The sequence below is a fragment of the Raphanus sativus genome, chromosome 4 (genome assembly GCF_000801105.2).
Source record: "Raphanus sativus cultivar WK10039 chromosome 4, ASM80110v3, whole genome shotgun sequence".
In the NCBI taxonomy this organism is placed as follows: domain Eukaryota; kingdom Viridiplantae; phylum Streptophyta; class Magnoliopsida; order Brassicales; family Brassicaceae; genus Raphanus; species Raphanus sativus.
In genome coordinates, this window is record NC_079514.1 from 5,610,888 (window position 1) to 5,629,153 (window position 18,266).

At 32.0% G+C, this 18,266-nt stretch overlaps 4 protein-coding genes across 5 annotated transcripts; 2 read left to right on the forward strand and 2 right to left on the reverse strand.

The window, feature by feature from the left end:
* Positions 1–564: 564 nt before the first annotated feature.
* LOC108849248 (probable protein S-acyltransferase 13) lies at positions 565–2,536 on the forward strand. The gene is made up of 7 exons (XM_018622790.2): positions 565–918; positions 1,160–1,382; positions 1,472–1,563; positions 1,656–1,785; positions 1,875–1,960; positions 2,045–2,110; positions 2,199–2,536. Exons 1-7 carry the CDS (start codon positions 730–732, stop codon positions 2,328–2,330), a joined length of 918 nt encoding a protein of 305 aa, XP_018478292.1. The 5' UTR covers positions 565–729; the 3' UTR covers positions 2,331–2,536.
* A 1,871-nt stretch (positions 2,537–4,407) lies between these two features.
* Positions 4,408–6,436, forward strand: LOC108848627 (uncharacterized). Of its 2 annotated transcripts, none has more exons than XM_018622037.2 (7): positions 4,408–4,580; positions 4,921–5,346; positions 5,412–5,584; positions 5,661–5,741; positions 5,816–5,891; positions 5,989–6,066; positions 6,157–6,436. In XM_018622037.2, the coding sequence occupies exons 2-7, from the start codon at positions 4,926–4,928 to the stop codon at positions 6,285–6,287; spliced, it is 960 nt and encodes a 319-aa protein (XP_018477539.1). In that variant the 5' UTR covers positions 4,408–4,580; positions 4,921–4,925; the 3' UTR covers positions 6,288–6,436. The 2 variants fall into 2 exon arrangements, with proteins under 2 accessions (XP_018477539.1, XP_018477540.1); XM_018622038.2 differs by having other exon boundaries at positions 4,422–4,580; positions 4,914–5,346.
* A 2,885-nt stretch (positions 6,437–9,321) lies between these two features.
* On the reverse strand, positions 9,322–9,909 carry LOC108850080 (LOB domain-containing protein 35-like). The gene is made up of 2 exons (XM_018623667.1): positions 9,565–9,909; positions 9,322–9,468 (listed from the first exon to the last, which is right to left on the reverse strand). The coding sequence occupies exons 1-2, from the start codon at positions 9,907–9,909 to the stop codon at positions 9,322–9,324; spliced, it is 492 nt and encodes a 163-aa protein (XP_018479169.1).
* A 4,417-nt stretch (positions 9,910–14,326) lies between these two features.
* LOC108850081 (LOB domain-containing protein 32-like) lies at positions 14,327–14,906 on the reverse strand. The gene is made up of 2 exons (XM_018623668.1): positions 14,556–14,906; positions 14,327–14,461 (listed from the first exon to the last, which is right to left on the reverse strand). The coding sequence occupies exons 1-2, from the start codon at positions 14,904–14,906 to the stop codon at positions 14,327–14,329; spliced, it is 486 nt and encodes a 161-aa protein (XP_018479170.1).
* Between the last annotated feature and the right edge of the window lie 3,360 nt (positions 14,907–18,266).

Below are 18,266 nucleotides of genomic sequence, written 5' to 3' on the forward strand. Positions count from 1 at the left end.
CAATAGGGATGTGCATACCAGGAACAACTTCAGAGGACTGTTCCGATTGTATCAAGACCGGTTCTGGCGTGGCTCCATGGCGGCTGAGCCAAAGAAAGAACGGTTCCACTAACTAACGAGACATAAGTTCATCAAAAGAAAAAAAGAAATATTGAGCAACTGTATAATGCATGGTTTGTTTGTAAGTTACAAATATTTAGCAGGTATGCGATGACGCAAATCATTCGAAAAAGAAACATTTATAATATGTGATTCTTATGCTTTCATAACCGGCTAAATCTGACATTTACTTATAACCTTATGAATAGAGACTTGGTCTGACCATTTTGGGTAATAAATCCCGCAATTACAAATATGGTCGAGAATGAATAATTCGGATATGCACGACTATTATTGGATATATATTCATTCAGATAACATACAAATAATTTCAGATAATTGAAAAGACATCAAAAGATAGTCAAACAAAACAACTACATTTACATTAATCGATAAATTAAATACCTAATAAGTAATTACCTGATCCATTTTATATAAAAAAATTCCCACTAAAAATGAAGTAGACAATTAGAAAAAAAAAAAAAACAAATGTGAAAACAAGCAAGACCTTGTTTGTTGTGTGAAACGAAAATTATTGAATTTTCAGCTTCATATTTTTCTCCCAAATTGACGATATTGTTCCTCTAATTGGGACCAAGATTGCTCGGGCGGGGACTTTTTCAAAGCAAAATGGCGTGGAACGTGTTCAAGTTCTGCACAGCACTTCGGGCCTTGGGTTCGATCATGATCCTATTCGTGATCGGGATCATCGGATTCACATACTACGCCCTTGTTGTCGTCAATTACGGACCCTCTCTCTTACTCGGCGGTCTCGATTCCTTTACAGCTCTTCTCCTTCTAGCTCTCTTTCACTTCCTGGTTAAATCCTCATTTCCCTCACTAAAGTCAAAAAAGTCTTCTTCTTTTTATGCGAGACCTTCTAAATGATCTTTGCACTTACTACTGTCCTAATTGTTATTCGTCGTGTGCTCTGTATTGGCTTATCTTTAGCAGAGAGTGTCTTTGTTTCCTCTGTTTTTGAAACTGTTTTGGTCTATTGCAAATGTAACAGAGTATCTACATTTGAACTCAGTGTTGTTGTTGTTGTTGTTGTGTGAAGCTTGTAATGCTACTGTGGAGTTATTTCTCTGTTGTTGCGACGGACCCTGGTGGTGTCCCACCTGGTTGGAGGCCGGAGTTAGACATTGAGAAAAGCGATGGAAACGAAGCTGCGATTGCTGAAGCAAGCCCGCTTTCCGCTGGAGATTCATCCTCTCATATTGTTAGACATTGCCGAAAGTGCAATCAATATAAACCGCCTCGCTCTCACCATTGTTCCGTCTGTATGTCTCCTCAATTACACTTTGATTCTTCATTAATCTTGAATCTATTCGAAGCAATGCCTGATTCTTCTTGGGGGTGGGTTTTTTAGGTGGAAGATGCATACTAAAGATGGATCATCACTGTGTTTGGGTTGTCAACTGTGTTGGGGCAAGGAATTACAAGTCTTTTCTCCTCTTCTTGGTATGTCTAGTAACATCTCTGCAAAATAAAGTTGTGTTTGGGTTTAGTACTGTTCCATGTCCGTTAATGTTTGCAATATGTCAAAAATGCAGTTTTACACATTTCTTGAGACAACGGTGGTTGCAGTATCACTGTTTCCAGCTTTCCTCGTATTCTTTACCGACGGAGACGATGAGATTACTGTATCACTAGGAAGCCTAGCATCTACCTTTGTTGCATTCAGTGAGTCCCATATATCTTTTTGTTCGTGAACACGTCCTTAATGTTGTTTACCAATATGCGTTAGCTGATTTAGAATCTTGCTATAACAGTATTGAACATAGCATTTGCGCTAAGTGTCCTTGGCTTTCTGATCATGCACATAATGCTGGTCGCTCGTAACACCACAACTATTGAGGTAAAAAAAAAAAACTCATTTGCTATTAAGGTACTGGTAATAAACTTACTAAACCAGAGTAATGCACTTTTTTTTTTATGGCAGGCATATGAGAAGTATACAACTCCTAACTCTCCTTATGACCTTGGTCGTATGGCAAACTTTGAACAGGTAAAATCATGTTAAAAAAGTTTATGGTCGATTCTTGGGGTTGGGACATAAAACACAACTCCTAACTCTTCTTTTGTTGATGAATCAGGTTTTTGGAAGGAATAAAATGTATTGGTTTGTACCACTGTACACAGAAGAGGACATGAAGAGGTTGCCGGCACTTGAAGGGTTAGACTTTACAAGCAGGTTGGAGGAGTCTCAGCCGCTTCAGTCTCTATGACCGACCCTTAAAACTACAAAACTTTTGGAAATGGGTCTGCTTTGTGTCTCTGTATCATCAGATATTTCGTCGTGTGTAGTAGTAGTGTCTTTAATGGAATTTGATTTTTTTTTAGTGAAAATAAATTTCATAAGCTTTTTAAGCAGAGCCAACATTTTTTTTTTGTATTCTTAGCCCAATATATTTTTAGATTTCTTGTTTAATTATTTTTTAAAAAGATTTGACCATTTATAGCAGTATTGATCTCTACCTATCATATGACTGCGCTATTTAAAAATCTAAAGCCGAAGTTGTATTTATAACAACATTCTTTTTTTAGTAAATATGCTATTTTGATAGGAGAAGAATACCACACTCAAATGAACAACTGAATGTGATCATTTTATGTTATAACGATCAAAGATGAAACTCCTGCTCATTTACAATGGCACTAGATTTTAACCCGCGCTTTTGAAGCGCGGGATATTTTACGATGAAAAATTTCACTAATAATTTAACAAATATTTTGGTAATTTTTAAAGAGTGTGTATTTAAAATATTTTTGCATTTAAATCAGTATTTTTAAATTCAACCCGACTGTGATTATACCGGTTAGTCCGGAGATCTGACAATTCAATTTATGTTTTTAAAATATTCATATTAAAAAATCATTAAAACCCGAGACTAACCGATTGAACTGATGGATGACCGATATGTAATCTAATTAGATTTAAATTGTAATAGTTTCATAATTTGTAATCTTATAATCGAAATTTTAAATTTCACTATTTTGCAATTTATGAAATTATGACGTTTCTACAAAATTTTAAAGAGAAAATGATAGATATAAAATAACTAAGATTAGTTATTGTATTATTTGGAAACATTGATAGTAGTATAAAAAATATATTGTTTGGAAAACATTGATAGTAGTATAAAGAAATAAGTATATTGTTTGGAAATATTGATAGTAGTATAAAGAAATAAGTATATTGTTTGGAAACATAGATAGTAGTATAAAAAAAGAAACATTAGTGATTTAATGTATGTTTAGCTATAAAGTATAAATGTGTATTTAATTTAAAAACTTACAAAATAAATATTAGGTCCAACAGAATGTTTCTGTTTTAATAAGATAAATTTAATTTTTTTTTTTGACTAAGTTTTTTTTTGCTATATCATGTAAACAATACAAAATAAATATTAGGTCCAACAGAATGTTTCTGTTTTAATAAGATAAATTTAATCTTTTTTTGACTAAGTTTTTTTTTGCTATATCATGTAAACAATTATTATTTTTTGTTCCTAAATAATTATTCCATAAGTTGGTAACTGGTATGCAGCTAAATCAGTCTAATAAAAATTTAGGAGAAATTGCCAAAAATACCATTTTCATAGTACCACTTTTCATGTTTACACTAACCACTTTTACCACTACTTTTAATGAAGGGTTTAGATTTGAACGTTTAGGATTTAGGGTTTAGATTTTATGTTTTAGGGTTTAGATTTGATGTTTTAGGGTTTAGGGTATAAATTTTAGGGTTTAGAGTTAATGATTTAGGGTTTATAGTTGAGGTTTCAGGGTTTAGGGTTTAGGATATTGAATTTAGGGTATATAGTTTAGGATTTAGGGTTTAGAGTTGAAGATTTAGAGTTTAGGGTTTAGAATTTGGGGTTTAGGATTTAGAATTTTGGATTAAAATTTTGAAAAGCATATAAAAACAAATATATAAGAGTCTTTAGCATTTTAATAAATAAGGTATTTTTAAAAATGTGTACTTGGTGGTGGTAAAGATGAATAATGGTACCTTCAAAGTGGTATTTTTGAAAATTCCCCAAAATTTAGATGGAATATGGCAAGGTGACAGTTTCTATAAACTAAACAGAGCATATATAAAGTAATAAAAATCCTTTTTCGATCGAAAAAGTAATAAAAATCCTTGTGAACAAAAAAAAAAGTAATAAATATCCAAAAACAGGCATTTTGTTTGAAAATTAATTAATAGAAAATCTAAGAATGAAATGTTTAATTACAGTTGTTAAAAAAAAAAAAGAAATGTTTAATTACAGAAGTGGTGTTCGGTGTAAAACATAAAGCCAATCATATCGCGACGTGTGACAAAACCTGTCGAGTCTCGAGAAGGTTCTTTCTTTCATCGTCCTCGCGGAGAATTTTTGCATAAAGGGTTCAAAGAATACTCCATCAAAAACGATAAATTTATCGACTTTTGAAGTTTATAATATTGCAGATTTACTTGCTGTTGTTCAAAGGTATGAACTTTGATCTCTCTTAACTTCGAAATTTGCTGTTTTGATCTGGGTTTAATCGTTAGGGTATTTCTTTTTTTTTTGTTTTTTTGCGTTGAAACCACCAACCGTTATTTACTGCTTTGATTGCAATTGCTTTATGATCTTAAGAGTTTCTGACCTGTTTAGCGGTTATGTTCTTCTTGTTCTTCGATTTTGATTAATTTTGGTTTTGGATTGGTTTACTGCTTATGTTTGAGACTTAATTTTGTTCTCAAATTGTTTTGTTAGTGTTATTATGATATTCAGTTTTGTTTGGGGAAAAGTTTGGTCCTTGTCTGAATATGAATTGTGTAGTAAATAGGGAAGATGCAAGGAGGTGGTAGAGATCCTTTCAACTTTGGTGGTGGCCCTTTTGGTGGTGGCCCTAACAATGGACCTCGGAATCTCATGTCTAGCTTTTTCGGAGGAAGAGATCCGTTTGATGACCCTTTCTTCACCCAGCCTTTTGGTGGTGGTGGCGGCGGCATGTTTCAGTCCAACTTCTTTGGTCCTGGTCCTAACATGGATCCTTTTGCTGGAATGCGTCCTCCATCAGGTTTTCTCGAGAATCATCATCATCATCATCAACAGCCACCACAACCGAGAAGGTCTCACGGACCGGTTATCGAAGAGATTGATTCAGATGATGATGAGAAAGAAGGAGATGGAGTCCAAGAGCAGAGAGTAAGGCTAGGGAAACATGGCAGGTCAAGCAGTGAGATTGAAACCGAAGAAGCTAAAGCTGAAGGTGATAATACCATTTTATCATTTTTGTTTCTTTGTAACTGACTGTTTGTTTATATATATCTGCAGAGAGAAGGAACAGACAAATGCAAAACATGAATGTAAGTGCTGCTATGGCGAACAATGGACAGTGGCAACCACAGACTCGTAGTTACAGTTTCCAGAGCTCCACTGTTACATACGGTGGTCATGACGGAAACTACTATACTTCATCCAAGACCAGAAGGACAGGAAGTGATGGGGTGAGTTGTTAACAGTTGAAGGCATTTAGTTTATGTGTGTTTAACTACTAAAAACTTGTCTGATTGTGGGAAGCAGTTAACTCTTGAAGAAAGCAAAGAAGCTAATACCGCAACACGCGAAGCAGCGCATAGGATTTCAAGAGGCTTACATAACCAGGTAGTATTTACTCTTTCTCCTTTGTTTGTTGTCCATCAATGAGCTCAATACAAATGGTGTTCTTATGGTTGCAGGGCCACACAGTTGCGCGTAAACTTAACTCAGATGGTCGGGTTGATACAACGCAGACCTTGCACAATTTAAATGAAGGTAGAGTTAACACTTTGTGGAATGGATGATAGAACCTGCAAAATTCAGACCGTTTCTTTTATCTTTCTTGCTTTTTAATTTGCAAAAAATTCTGCAGATGAGTTGGCTGATTTTGAGCAGACTTGGAGTGGAAATGCTAGAATGCAGTTACCTGGTTGGTCTGATTCCTTTGGCAGTAAGTAGTCAAATTACGCCTTATATCCTTTTTATTTTTGTTGCTTCTTACAAGAAGAAAACCTGTCTTTTTTTTTTGATATGGTTACAGGTGGTCTTGTAAACAGAGAGCAACCAATGTCGCTTCCTTCAACTGATCCAAGCTCTTCTTCACGTGCAAGAGCAGAGTCATCCAGAAGAACAAATGCTGCAATGAATGTTAGAGGACAGGGCAGAAACTAAACTCTTAGGACTATCATGTCCTGTTAGTGAATGCAATAACCAAAGACTATTATCTACTTTACTTAGGGGTGCATCGTTACTGTAAGCCCTGTATGATGACATGATTTGAGGCTTTTATGATAAAATGGTATATGCATGTTTTTTAATTACATCAACCTGTTCTTAGCTGCTTGTGATGATGGCATCAGTTCTACTAGGCATGCCTATTTTATTTGAATCCAAAAATTTGAACAGAAAAAATACTCGAGACTCGAATTCACTACAAATATTTAGTTAGGTTCAAAAATTCTTTATCAAAAGAACCAGAACCAAAAAAAAGTATCAAGATAAATCTGGATTAATTCGGATTCATCATTCTTATTCGTCCTAGAATATGAATATTTAAGACTGTAATTACATGTGTTCTAATTTTTTTTTTATACGGCACATGCCCAGTCTTCATAATTTAGCATCTGGATTAAGAGATACATCTACATCTTCGTTGTTAGTCTATTGACCAATTTAATCAGATGCCAGACGCCAGTAAAGTGAACCGAGATGTGGATGACAAGATTAATTACATCTTGTGGATATCAACTCCAACAGGCCACTTTAAGAACTTCATTTTTGGTCCTTTGGTAGGCTCAATCTCCTAAACATTAGGGTCTAAATTATAATCATCATAGAAACATTAAAAACAAAAAGAAAAAGAATAGATAGAAATAAAATTATGTGAATGATGGAAAATATTTTTTTTATCAAATTTAAAGAGAAACAAATTTGTTTTATATTAATCTATGATTAAAAGAATGAGAAGAATAGAAAAAAATATTAATTATAAATGGTAAAAAGTTTTAAATATTAAGAATACACTATTATTCTTTATTTTTCCGTCACCAATTAGACCTTCAGAATCACAAACTATAATGAGGAAAGAGTTCCTTCTTCTTACACATTTCCGTGACAAGAATAAAATGTTGCCTTAGTTGATCCTGAAAATATATAAAATAAAAGTCAATAGTGTCAATTGACATGATGACATTATTTGGTATTTAATCAAAATGCCAAAAGACTCCAGAATGTTCTTGCCTTGTCCATCCATTGAAAGAAATTGACAGGACAAAAATGTAAGCACTTAGAGATTGAAATCAGCTATAAAATATCAAAAATGATTCATAATCATAAATTGAAAATAACGCTTATATCTTAAATCTTTATGATATTAATGTTGGTTGTCAAAGGCAGTTCCAAATCTTTATGATATTAATGTTGGTTGTCAAAGGCAGTTCCTTGCCTAAACAAAGAGAAGAGGACTTACCAAAATGTCATACCTAGACAAGTCTATCAAAATAGTTCATGACAAGGTAAAGAACAAAGATGTCATCAATGACCTTGTTCTACAAAAAAAAACCAACTCTTAAGTTTTAATTGAATTCAATAAGTACAGAAAATTGACTAAAAGAACGAAACAAACCGACAGAAGTAGTGAAACTCGAGAACTTACATCAGGCATGCTATGAATTGCCGGTTGGCGAATTCGTTCGCTCTTTGGTCATGTAGAAGTTTTACAGGGCATGGAATTTGATTTCATTTACAGACATGCCAAGGGATCACATCTCTTGAAATTGTATGGATTAAATCGATCCAACTGATCACCTTAGTGTTTTGCTCTTTGCTTTGTTTTTCTCTTATTTTCTTAGGGAGGAACCAAAACCTTCTGAGAAAATAATGTGAGTAAAACTAATTAATAGAAACTTTTAATATCATTTTATATATAGTATGTTATTTGAAATTCAAAAGTTGTTTAACTATATAAGTATTCGTTTCCTGTCTCGTATAACTGAAGATCATGAAAATGACAATCGATACTAAAACAATGAATTTAACATTAGAAGGATTATGACAAATAAGTGATAGCATTATCTTGCCAAAACTTACAGGATAATAGTCAGATCTCTCATATTATTGGTAAAGAAATAAAGTATTACTATCAATCTATGAATTTTTTTACCAAAAAAACAATGAGTAGTTTCATAATTGTAAAACAAATGATCGTATTTATTTTTAAAATTTATGCAAATACTGCTTGTGCTTGGACATGTACTTGACTTGGCTATTTCATAAATAATGAAATAGTTTTTAAATAGTAGTATTAAATGAAGAATAGTTATTAACAATCCAATATATAATAACTTATTTGCTATCATTATATGGTAAATCATAACTTATTTTCTATTATAAATATATATACACAATATAAAATTAAACGCGGTGAGGAAAACGTGAAGTTCTACGTAATAATGAATCTAAATAGTAGAATGAAAAGTGTTGAACCTAAGTAATCTTTAGATTTTACCATCTAGTAATACAAAAGACATTAATTTTTGATGATGTTGAAAAAAATTAAAATCTACCATCTATTAATACAAAAACTAAACCATTTGGTAATATTCTTTAATTTTTCCTATCAATACAAAATATATTCTTGATAGGCGATTGAAAATCATTAAAAACATATAACGAAAAAAACTAAACCCTAAATGAAAAGTGTTGAACTTAATTAATAGTTGTTAATGTTCATTAATTTCTTTTTGTCAGCATGTTCATTAATTTAAAACTCTATATGTCTGTTTTGAAAAACTTTACCAAGGCAACATGTTGATGAAAAGAAAACATCCTTTTGAATATCCACACAGTTCAATCAAGAATACGTAACCAATATCAATAGAATGTGGCGAGATCGATGAATATGGAAGCAGTTTAGAAGACAAGGTAAATCATGGGTATGAAAAGAAGTCTGCAGGAAGAAACAAAACAAAAAAAACAAATGAGTTACATGAATCTCTCACAAATTTTATTACCATTATTTAGTTAGCAAAGTTCAAAAGCTTTGTATGAATCAAATAAATAAAACAGCATGAGTATCCATTATTAAACGAAACAACTACATAAACTTTTGATGAAACTGAAATAAACGAAAAAGACACCAAATTATTATGAGAATTGAGATGCAGACAAATACGAAACAGAAAGACTTTAATTAATTTCACCAAAACTATGGTTGGTTTTGGTGTGGAGGTCCGGAAGATGTTGATGCGCCATCAGCTCTATGAACATCACCCTGATCATTTTCTCTCATCCCAACGATTTCATCCACGTTCCTTTGTGCATCCACATCTGGGAGTCGCGTACGTTGATTCTTCTGATCCTCATTTAATTCCAACATTTCATTAATAAGGGAAAATAAAGAGGGTTCTGCAAAATCACTAGGTATAGGAAGATTAAAATATTGCGGTACCTTATCCTTGGTGATCATCAGTTCATTTAATGCTGAGTCTATATCCCTCTTTAAATTATTGAGCTTATTTTCGAGAACCAATTGCACACCAACATAACCACATATGGGGTCTTGTATGCGAGCCTCTGCCTCGTAGCAGAGAGCGTTCGCAGCATATTCACGTTGCCAAGGTTCTTCAAGATTGCGGAGAATCTTGTAGACATTTAAGATTCCAAAAACTTTATTAACACGATCAAATTTATCAGGCTCTGTCGATGGAAAATATGGTGCCATAATGCATTCATTCCCAAGTGTACAAGGACCAACGACCGCGAATTTGCATACAGCACAAATGGGTAAATCCATTTTTCTTCTTTTTGGCTTTCCTATAACTTTTAAAGACGACGTTATAAAGAAAATTATTTAATTAAGATTACCATATGCACATTCTATGTATAAATTAATAAAATAAGATTATTATATATAACTAAAGGTACATAATTGAATTATGGAGGGAAGACCGGTAGTATACAAAACTGCAAAATATTGAATGGTTTATACGTACTTAGAAAAGAAGAAGCAAGAATCAGTTTAGCAAACACAAAATTTATATTTACAAAGTAACTTAGAAGTTAGGGTATTTTAGAAAAATCTTACAAACACATCAATCTATTCATGATTATACCTGGAGAATCTTGAAAACTGATCTGCAAAAGAAATTAAAATTTCCTGAATATGATCGTGGGTTATAATGGAAAAATATCTCGAATTTATAGGATATCTTAAAAAAGATTTAAGTAAGAAAATAATGAATCTAATAAATACAAAGTTTGACTATAATGTTTTATTAAATTAGGAAAAACCAGATATTTGACCACTTGTTCAACGAAAGACTTGACTGTTATGATTTACTGTTTTGGCATGATAATACTACTATCACATGTTTGGCATGCATTTAAGTTACTTTTTATTTATTACTCTGTCTTTTTAACTAATGTTCAAGTATTGAGTATGAGCACATACATGATACATGTATGAATACAGGTCAATGAATATGGATTGAATTTTCATAATTGCAATATACCAATTGCCAATCTATAACTTATTTTACTTTGTCTACCAACTACTCCTACTCCCTCAGTTACATCTTAATTATCATTCTAAATTTACGGTAGATTAATAAAACATATGATTTTGTATATTTCTAAAATAAAAATACAATTATATATATATCTAACTATATTTTAACCAATAGAAAAAATAAACTAGAGAATCTTATAAAAATTATGTTGAAATTATAATTCGACACTTATTTTGAAACAAAATTTTTAGTTCAGAACGACAATTAAATTGAAATGGAATGAGTAATACTCTCTTTATCTGTGGATGAGCTATTTATTATTTAAATGACATGATATTGACCCAACAATTTTTCGTGACATCAAATACAAAGCTTTACTCCGTTCAAGAAATCTACTACTTCCTCATTCTTACAAATGCTTATGTTGATGCTTCTGATAGCTACTAGAGAACCATATCTGACGATTCCTTTGAACACCGAGATAAAGCTGTTTCTGCTCAATAAGCTAGCTTCTGAAAAGCATTGTGTCGCTGATTCAACCTAAAACTTCTATTTACGACAAGCTCTTGTGAGAACTAAGCTCCGTTTCTGTTCTCAGAGTGGATCTTTCAGTGAGCAGACAATGTGCTTAGTTGCAATGCTGTTTGAGATATACAGAACCAGACATGTTATGAAGAGTTGATTTATCGGTGTTCTTTTCACCCTGAGGCAATTGGAGTTCGATATTCACCTCACCACAAGCAGAACAAGCTTTCTGAGGTGAAAACACCTTTTTAGTTTACCAAAAAAAAAAAAGCTCTGAGAGAAGAAAAATAAATGCCACATAAACCAGTATTGTTCTCAAACTGGAATCTCTCATTCAACTTCTTGAATCATAACTCACCAGGAGGAACAAAGCCAGAGAGAGAGAGAGAGAGAATTGTTGCGCAAGTCAAGAGTACCAAACTGAGAAATGTTGGCTAAGGTTTTTTAGTATTACTCCTCCTAACACATTGCTGAAGCTTAGATCAAGCCTAGTTATAACATACACAAGCTTCCCGGTTAATCTAAACCGGTTTAATAATTGTGAGATGCTAACCTTGCAAAGACCTGATCAAACAACATTTGAGCTCTGCGACAGCCGGAGACAGTCTTCCGGTCAGATGTTTCCCATGTAATGATATGTTGGCAACTTTCAGATGCTGGTTGCAGGCGATTCCTTTGAAAGATACGTCGTATGGATCGCTGTTAATCTTGACCTCTATTAATTAAATCTTTCAGCTAGCTATTAGCTACAACAGTGGGTGGGGTTGAAAGAAATATTTTTCTTCTCTCTTTTACTTGACTTGAAAAAGGAGTCAAATAAATGAACTTCCAACCAAAGCTTAGAGGTTTTTAAAGATTTTTTGAAAGTCCTTCTTGTGATTCCCCAAGTGTCACTCTGAAAAACATCCCAAACTACTTGTACACAGTATGGAGAATTAGTTGGATAGCTTCAGGACCTATATGCTTTCTCAAAAACCATGGTTAGATCAGTCGTTAATGGGTGAAGCTAAGTTAATGATGGAAGTATAGAATTAGATAGGAAATTTCCGCAAAGAATAGCTGCTGGTGATAAACAAGGCAATATCTCAATGGTGTCTGTTGAATATTCATGGATTCCAACTAAGTGTGAGAGGTGTGGCCATTTAGGCCACAAAGAATCGAGATGCTTTCTGCCTAAAAGCCCCAGTTGTATCCAGATTGATCTGTTGGTGTAAATGATGTTGTCAAGGAAGTGGTTCCAACAGTCAATGAAGTTGTTAAATACATCTACCGCTGCAACCCCTGTTGCTACTCATTCTACGGTTCAACCCGTCACCTCTACTCATGTATTTGGTTATTCTCCTGCTTTGGTAACACAAGGTGATGCTTCTTCAGATTTATTGACAAAATGAGGAGGAAGGAAATGTTTTTAGAGGTAACTTTGCTTCTTTAGACCCTGAGTATACATGGTTTGAAATGGGTGATCCCTCTCGAACTTGAGGAGGTAAACCGATCAAACCAACTCAGAAAGTTCAAGAGATGCAATGGACTCCAGTACATGGGCGAAAGATAGGTCGTAGAGACCTGTTACCTCCTTTCTAGAAGGTCACCTATTCACCTCACCATATTCTCATCTCATGATAGTGGTTATCGTCTTCTGGTTGCAGTGTAATCATCGACTTCAACTCTCAAATTTCATACCTGAAACTTTTTCTATCCTTTTCTCATATGTTTTTTTTCAAAATGTATGTTTCCTCAATTGTTAGATTTCTATTTAGTAAAGGACAATTGATACTAAAACGATGAGTTTAACAATAAAATGATTATCACAGATATGTGATTTTTATTATCTTGCCAAAACTTACAGCATAATAGTCAGATCTCTCACTGTTGGTAAAGCAATAAAGCATTACAATCAAAATTTATGTATTTTGACCAATATTAAAACAATGAGTAATTTCTTGATTGTAAAAGAAATTATTGTAAGTTTTATTTTTGCAAAAGTTTGTGCCTGGACATGTACTTGACTTGGCTGTTTCAATAATAGCGAGATGTTTTTTAAATAGTAGTGAGAATCTCTAATTAACCTTTAGTTTTTACCATTTATTAATACAAAAGATATTCATAAATTTTGTGGATGTTGAACCTAATAAATCTGTTAATGCAAAAACTAAAACCTTTGTTGTTATTCATTAATACGCGATTTACAATCATACAAAGAAATGAAATACTTTATCTTAGTCCACGTATTTCTTTACGTAAGACTATATCATCAACTATACTCCCAATGTTGTAATCTTCCTCATGTGGTATCCTATCAACATATAACCAGAAAAACTAAACCCTAAATGAAAATTTTAAACCTAATTAATCGTTTTCGATATTCATTAATTTTCAATTTTATACAATTTTTCTTTGAAACTTTACCAACGTAACAAGCTGATGAATTAAAAAATCATTATTTTGAGTATCCACAAAGTAAAATCAAGAATGTGTTACTGATATCAATAGAACGTGGAGAAATTGATCAATATGTAACAATTTGGAAGACAAGATAAATCAGGGGAATGAAGATAAGTTTGTGGGAGGAAACACGAGAGAGAAAGAACAAATAAGTAAACAAGCAGTTAACAATAAGGTTCATTATTTCTATGTACCAAATATTTATTATTGAATGGGTTTTTAACATGAATCTCTCCTAAATTACACTAGTTTCATTATTGAAAGTTTATTAACATGATGAATCTCTCACAAATTTTACTGCTATTTAGTTTGGAAATCTCAAAAGTTCAAGAAACTCATGCTAAAATCTCTTCAAGAATTTTTCAATCTTTGACATGAATTTTCTAAAATTTACGAGATTTTGATTAAATATTAATATAATTTATGTTGATACTTTAAATTATTCAACTTGAGATAGAATTTGGATATTTAGCTGGAAGACAACATTATCCTGGTATATATAAGGGACGTAATAGCTTAATTTTACCTTTCTGGAGATATATTTGAGGAGATTCTTCCTTTTTTTGTTTGTACGAATCAAATAAATAAAACAACATGAGTATCCATTATTAAAAGAAACAACTACATAAACTTTTGATGAAACTGAAATAAAAGAAAGGACATGAAATTATTATGAGAATTGAGATGCAGACAAATACGAAACAGAAAGCTAGACTTCAATTAATTTCACCAAAACTATGGTTGGTTTTGATTTGCAGGTCCCGAAGAAGTTGATGCACCATCAGCTCTATGAACACCACCCTGTTCATTTTCTCTCATCCCAATGATTGCATTTCTTCGTGCATCCACGAGTCGCTTAAGTTGATTCTTCTGATCCTCATTTAATTCCAACATTTCATTATAAGGGAAAATAGAGAGGGTTATGCAAATCACTAGATATAGGATGATTAAAATATTACGGTACCTTATCCGTGGGGATCTCCAGTTCGTTTATCGCTGAATCTATATCCCTCTTAAATTTATTGAGAATATTATCGTAAGCCAATTTCAGATCATAATTACCATGTATGGGGTCTTGTATGCGGGCCTCTGCTTCGTAGCAGAGAGCGTTTACAGCATATTCACGTTGCAATGGTTCTTCAAGAATACTCAGAATCTTGTAGACATTAACGACTCCAAAAACTTTATTAACACGATCAAATTTATCAGGTTCTGTCGATGGGAAAAATGGTGCCATAATGCATGCATCCCCGTTCCCAAGTGTACAAGGACCGTTGCTCGTGAATTTGCATGCAGCACAAATTGCTAAATCCATTTTTCTTCTTTTTAGACGGCACTATAAAAAAAAATTAATTACGGTTAACATATGCACATTCTTTTTTTTTCTGTGAAAGTGCATAATATTGATAGGGAAATAAACCAAAGTTTCAATGTTACAAAATCAAAACATAAGAAAAATAAAACCAGGTGAACAGAGCATCAAACTCATTCGCACAATATTATATATATATATATATATATATATATATATATATATATATTAACCAAAAAAGAAAAAAAATTATAAGTATATAAATAAAGCTACACAACTGAATTATGAAGCCAGCCCAATAAAAGATATTTCCTTTGAAACGACTGGTAGTATATAAAACCGCAAAATATCGAATAGTTTATAAGTAATTTTTTTGAAAACGCAAGAATTCGTTTTGAAAAACAACACAATTTAAATGTAAATTATTTTCAAAATGATAAAGGTAAAACAGAAAGAAGTTAGGGTATTTCTAGATAAAAACTGACAAAAACAAATCAATCAATCCATGATTATACCTGGAGAACTGGTAATTATGATTCTACAAAAGAAACTAAAGTTTCCTGAATTTAATTGTGGTTTATAATGATAAAATGCTTCGAATTTATAGGCTCATCTTCAAATATGATTTAAGTAAAAAAATAATTAATCTAATAAATACACAAAGTTTGACTGCAGTGCTTTAATATTTTTACTATAACGAGAGATTTGACTACTTTTCTCAATTTGACTATTGTGATTTACTTTTTTGGCAAGATAATACTATATCACCTATTTGTTATGTATTTAAGTTGCTTTCCATTTATTACTCGGTCTTTTAACTAATGTTTAAATATTGAATATGAGCATATGGTACGTGTATAATTACAGGTCCACAAATATGAATTGAGCCGTCGTAATTGCATTATATAATACCAATTGCCAATCTATAATTTATTTTCATTTCTACCTACTACTCTATTCAGTGCAGGCCCTTGTACAAAGGGAAGAAGCGATCGCTTCCGGCCGTTAAATTTATGAACAAATTTCAGCCACAAAGTAACTAATATCATCTTTAGTCTAGTGGTCTTGTTCATGTGTTTACATTCTTTCCAACACCGGTTTGAATCCCATACACCATTTATTACCTAATAATTTTTTTCTCTAAAGAGAGGCTGTTTTTTTATTTTTTGCTTCCAGCCACCTAGGATCGGCTCTGACTCTATTATTTGTGGGGATCGGCTATTTATTATAAAGAGTGATCAAAATTTAGATCTCCTAATAATTCTAGTGTTATTCAGTTATAACTTTTCAAAACTATATTAAAGTCTGATGTTATTGGTTTATGAATTTGTAATAAGTTGTTAAAAATTTATAAAAATCTGGAGTTATTAGATTTGTTATTTTATGAAGTCAACAAAACTCTTGTGTTATTGAGAAAAATATAAAGTAACTGACGTTTTCATGATTTAGAAATCCGTTGTTATTCATTTATTGATTCTACATACTTTTTTTCACAAAATTTGTTTAGCAAAGTATCGCATATTGATGTTGTATTCTCATATATTTTTTATAATTTATCCACATTCAAACTAATTAATAGCAGTAGAAAAGAAACTCGATTTTGGTAGTAACACGTGGATGATCTGAGAAATGGCCACCATGGACTGGAACAACTCTCATTCATTTACCCCAAAGGTCAATTAAGTACAAACCTATTTAGCCAGAAGCATAAACTAATCGATAATGAAAAAATCAGAAATTAGTCAATGAAATTCTTAAGAAAGTGGATGATCTGAGAAATGGACACAGAGACTTTTGATAAAATTAAAACTTAATAAAAAGAAAGATGTGAACTACAAGAAAAAAAGTGAACTTCTGTAAAGATGTAAATACGAGAGTAGCAAAGAAAGAACAAGAAATATAGTATAAACTGGAAAAATAAAGAGGATAACAACAAAGATAACAACACAATATTTAAAGATACTCTTCATAAGTTTATAATTATCTTTCGGATAAAGAACCTAACAGTTTAATAAACTCTTCGACAACCTTTTAAGAAAGTACAAAAATCATCATAACTCTTTTAAAATACAGAAACTAAAAAATCATCAACTCTTTTTTAATCACAAACCAATACCAGCCCCTTAGATAACCCAATATATTGGCAAAGGGTTTATCTTTCAAACTTAATACTTATCTTTTACTATATATAGTGAAAGATGCATAAGACACATTGTCTTTTACGACGCATCTAATTATTAAAACTCCCAACAACAAAAAAATGAAAAGAGTACGTAACTTACAATCAACTTAGTTAACAATTTTTAATAAATGTACACAAATGTTATTTTGAAAACTATATATATTGAAATCTATTTTTGATGAAATTTTATTAATCATATATTCAAAACTTATTTTTTTTATTTAAAAATGTGACACCATATTAATAATTTAATTTTAAACATTAGTTTTATATGAATTATTTATAAAAATTTGGATTCTCGAAATATTTTTATTTGAATAAATTAAATTAGATAATATTATATGTTTAAAATATTGTATTTAAAATAATTGTGCTATACTATTTATTTTCACAATTAATTATCCAAAAATACATACAAATCTGGCCTAGATTAAATTGGTAAATTTCAGTATAGAAATGGATTAGATTTATACCAGAAATGTTATTGTTTAGGTTATATGGTTTAATATTAGGAAAATATCATATATGCATATATTTAGGAGATTTTGTTAAATTTTTAGTTAGTAGTCTAACAGAAACTCTTTAATGGTAGATAAAACAATGACTATTATGTTAGACTAGTCATTGTTTACAAAATAAACACTCAAACGAGCTCGATGTGAGTGTTTATTTTGTAAATAGAGTACAAACTAGATTGCACAAAAAAAAAGAGAGTCCAAACTTAGATATGTATTACATTCAAAAATAAGATCAACATAGTACATTAACTGATGACCCCACATGCGCCATCCAAGAAACTCCTAACGAAACCGCTGTATTATCATCAAAAAGTCATGACTAGGAAAACAGAACCTTAAGATAGATCTTACATAAAGCCTCAAACAATCCAACAAACATAAGACAGAAACAAAACTGCAAGAATAACCTAATCACGCTAGTGAATAGACAATGCACCGAGAAGAAAAACTGAACGATGTATCTTCTCCGGCAACAAATTCGTCGTATAGTTTGTTCGTTTGTTGTTGTAGTGTGAGACGGAAGCAGCTACGTTTGTCGTTCAATCAAAGTGACGGGTCTGCGCTTAATTGCAGAGAATGAAATATAGGCCTAAATATTATTTCATAAACATTTTTGGGCCTTACAGATATTTGATCGTCGCGGTGCTCCAACAGCCCACAGGA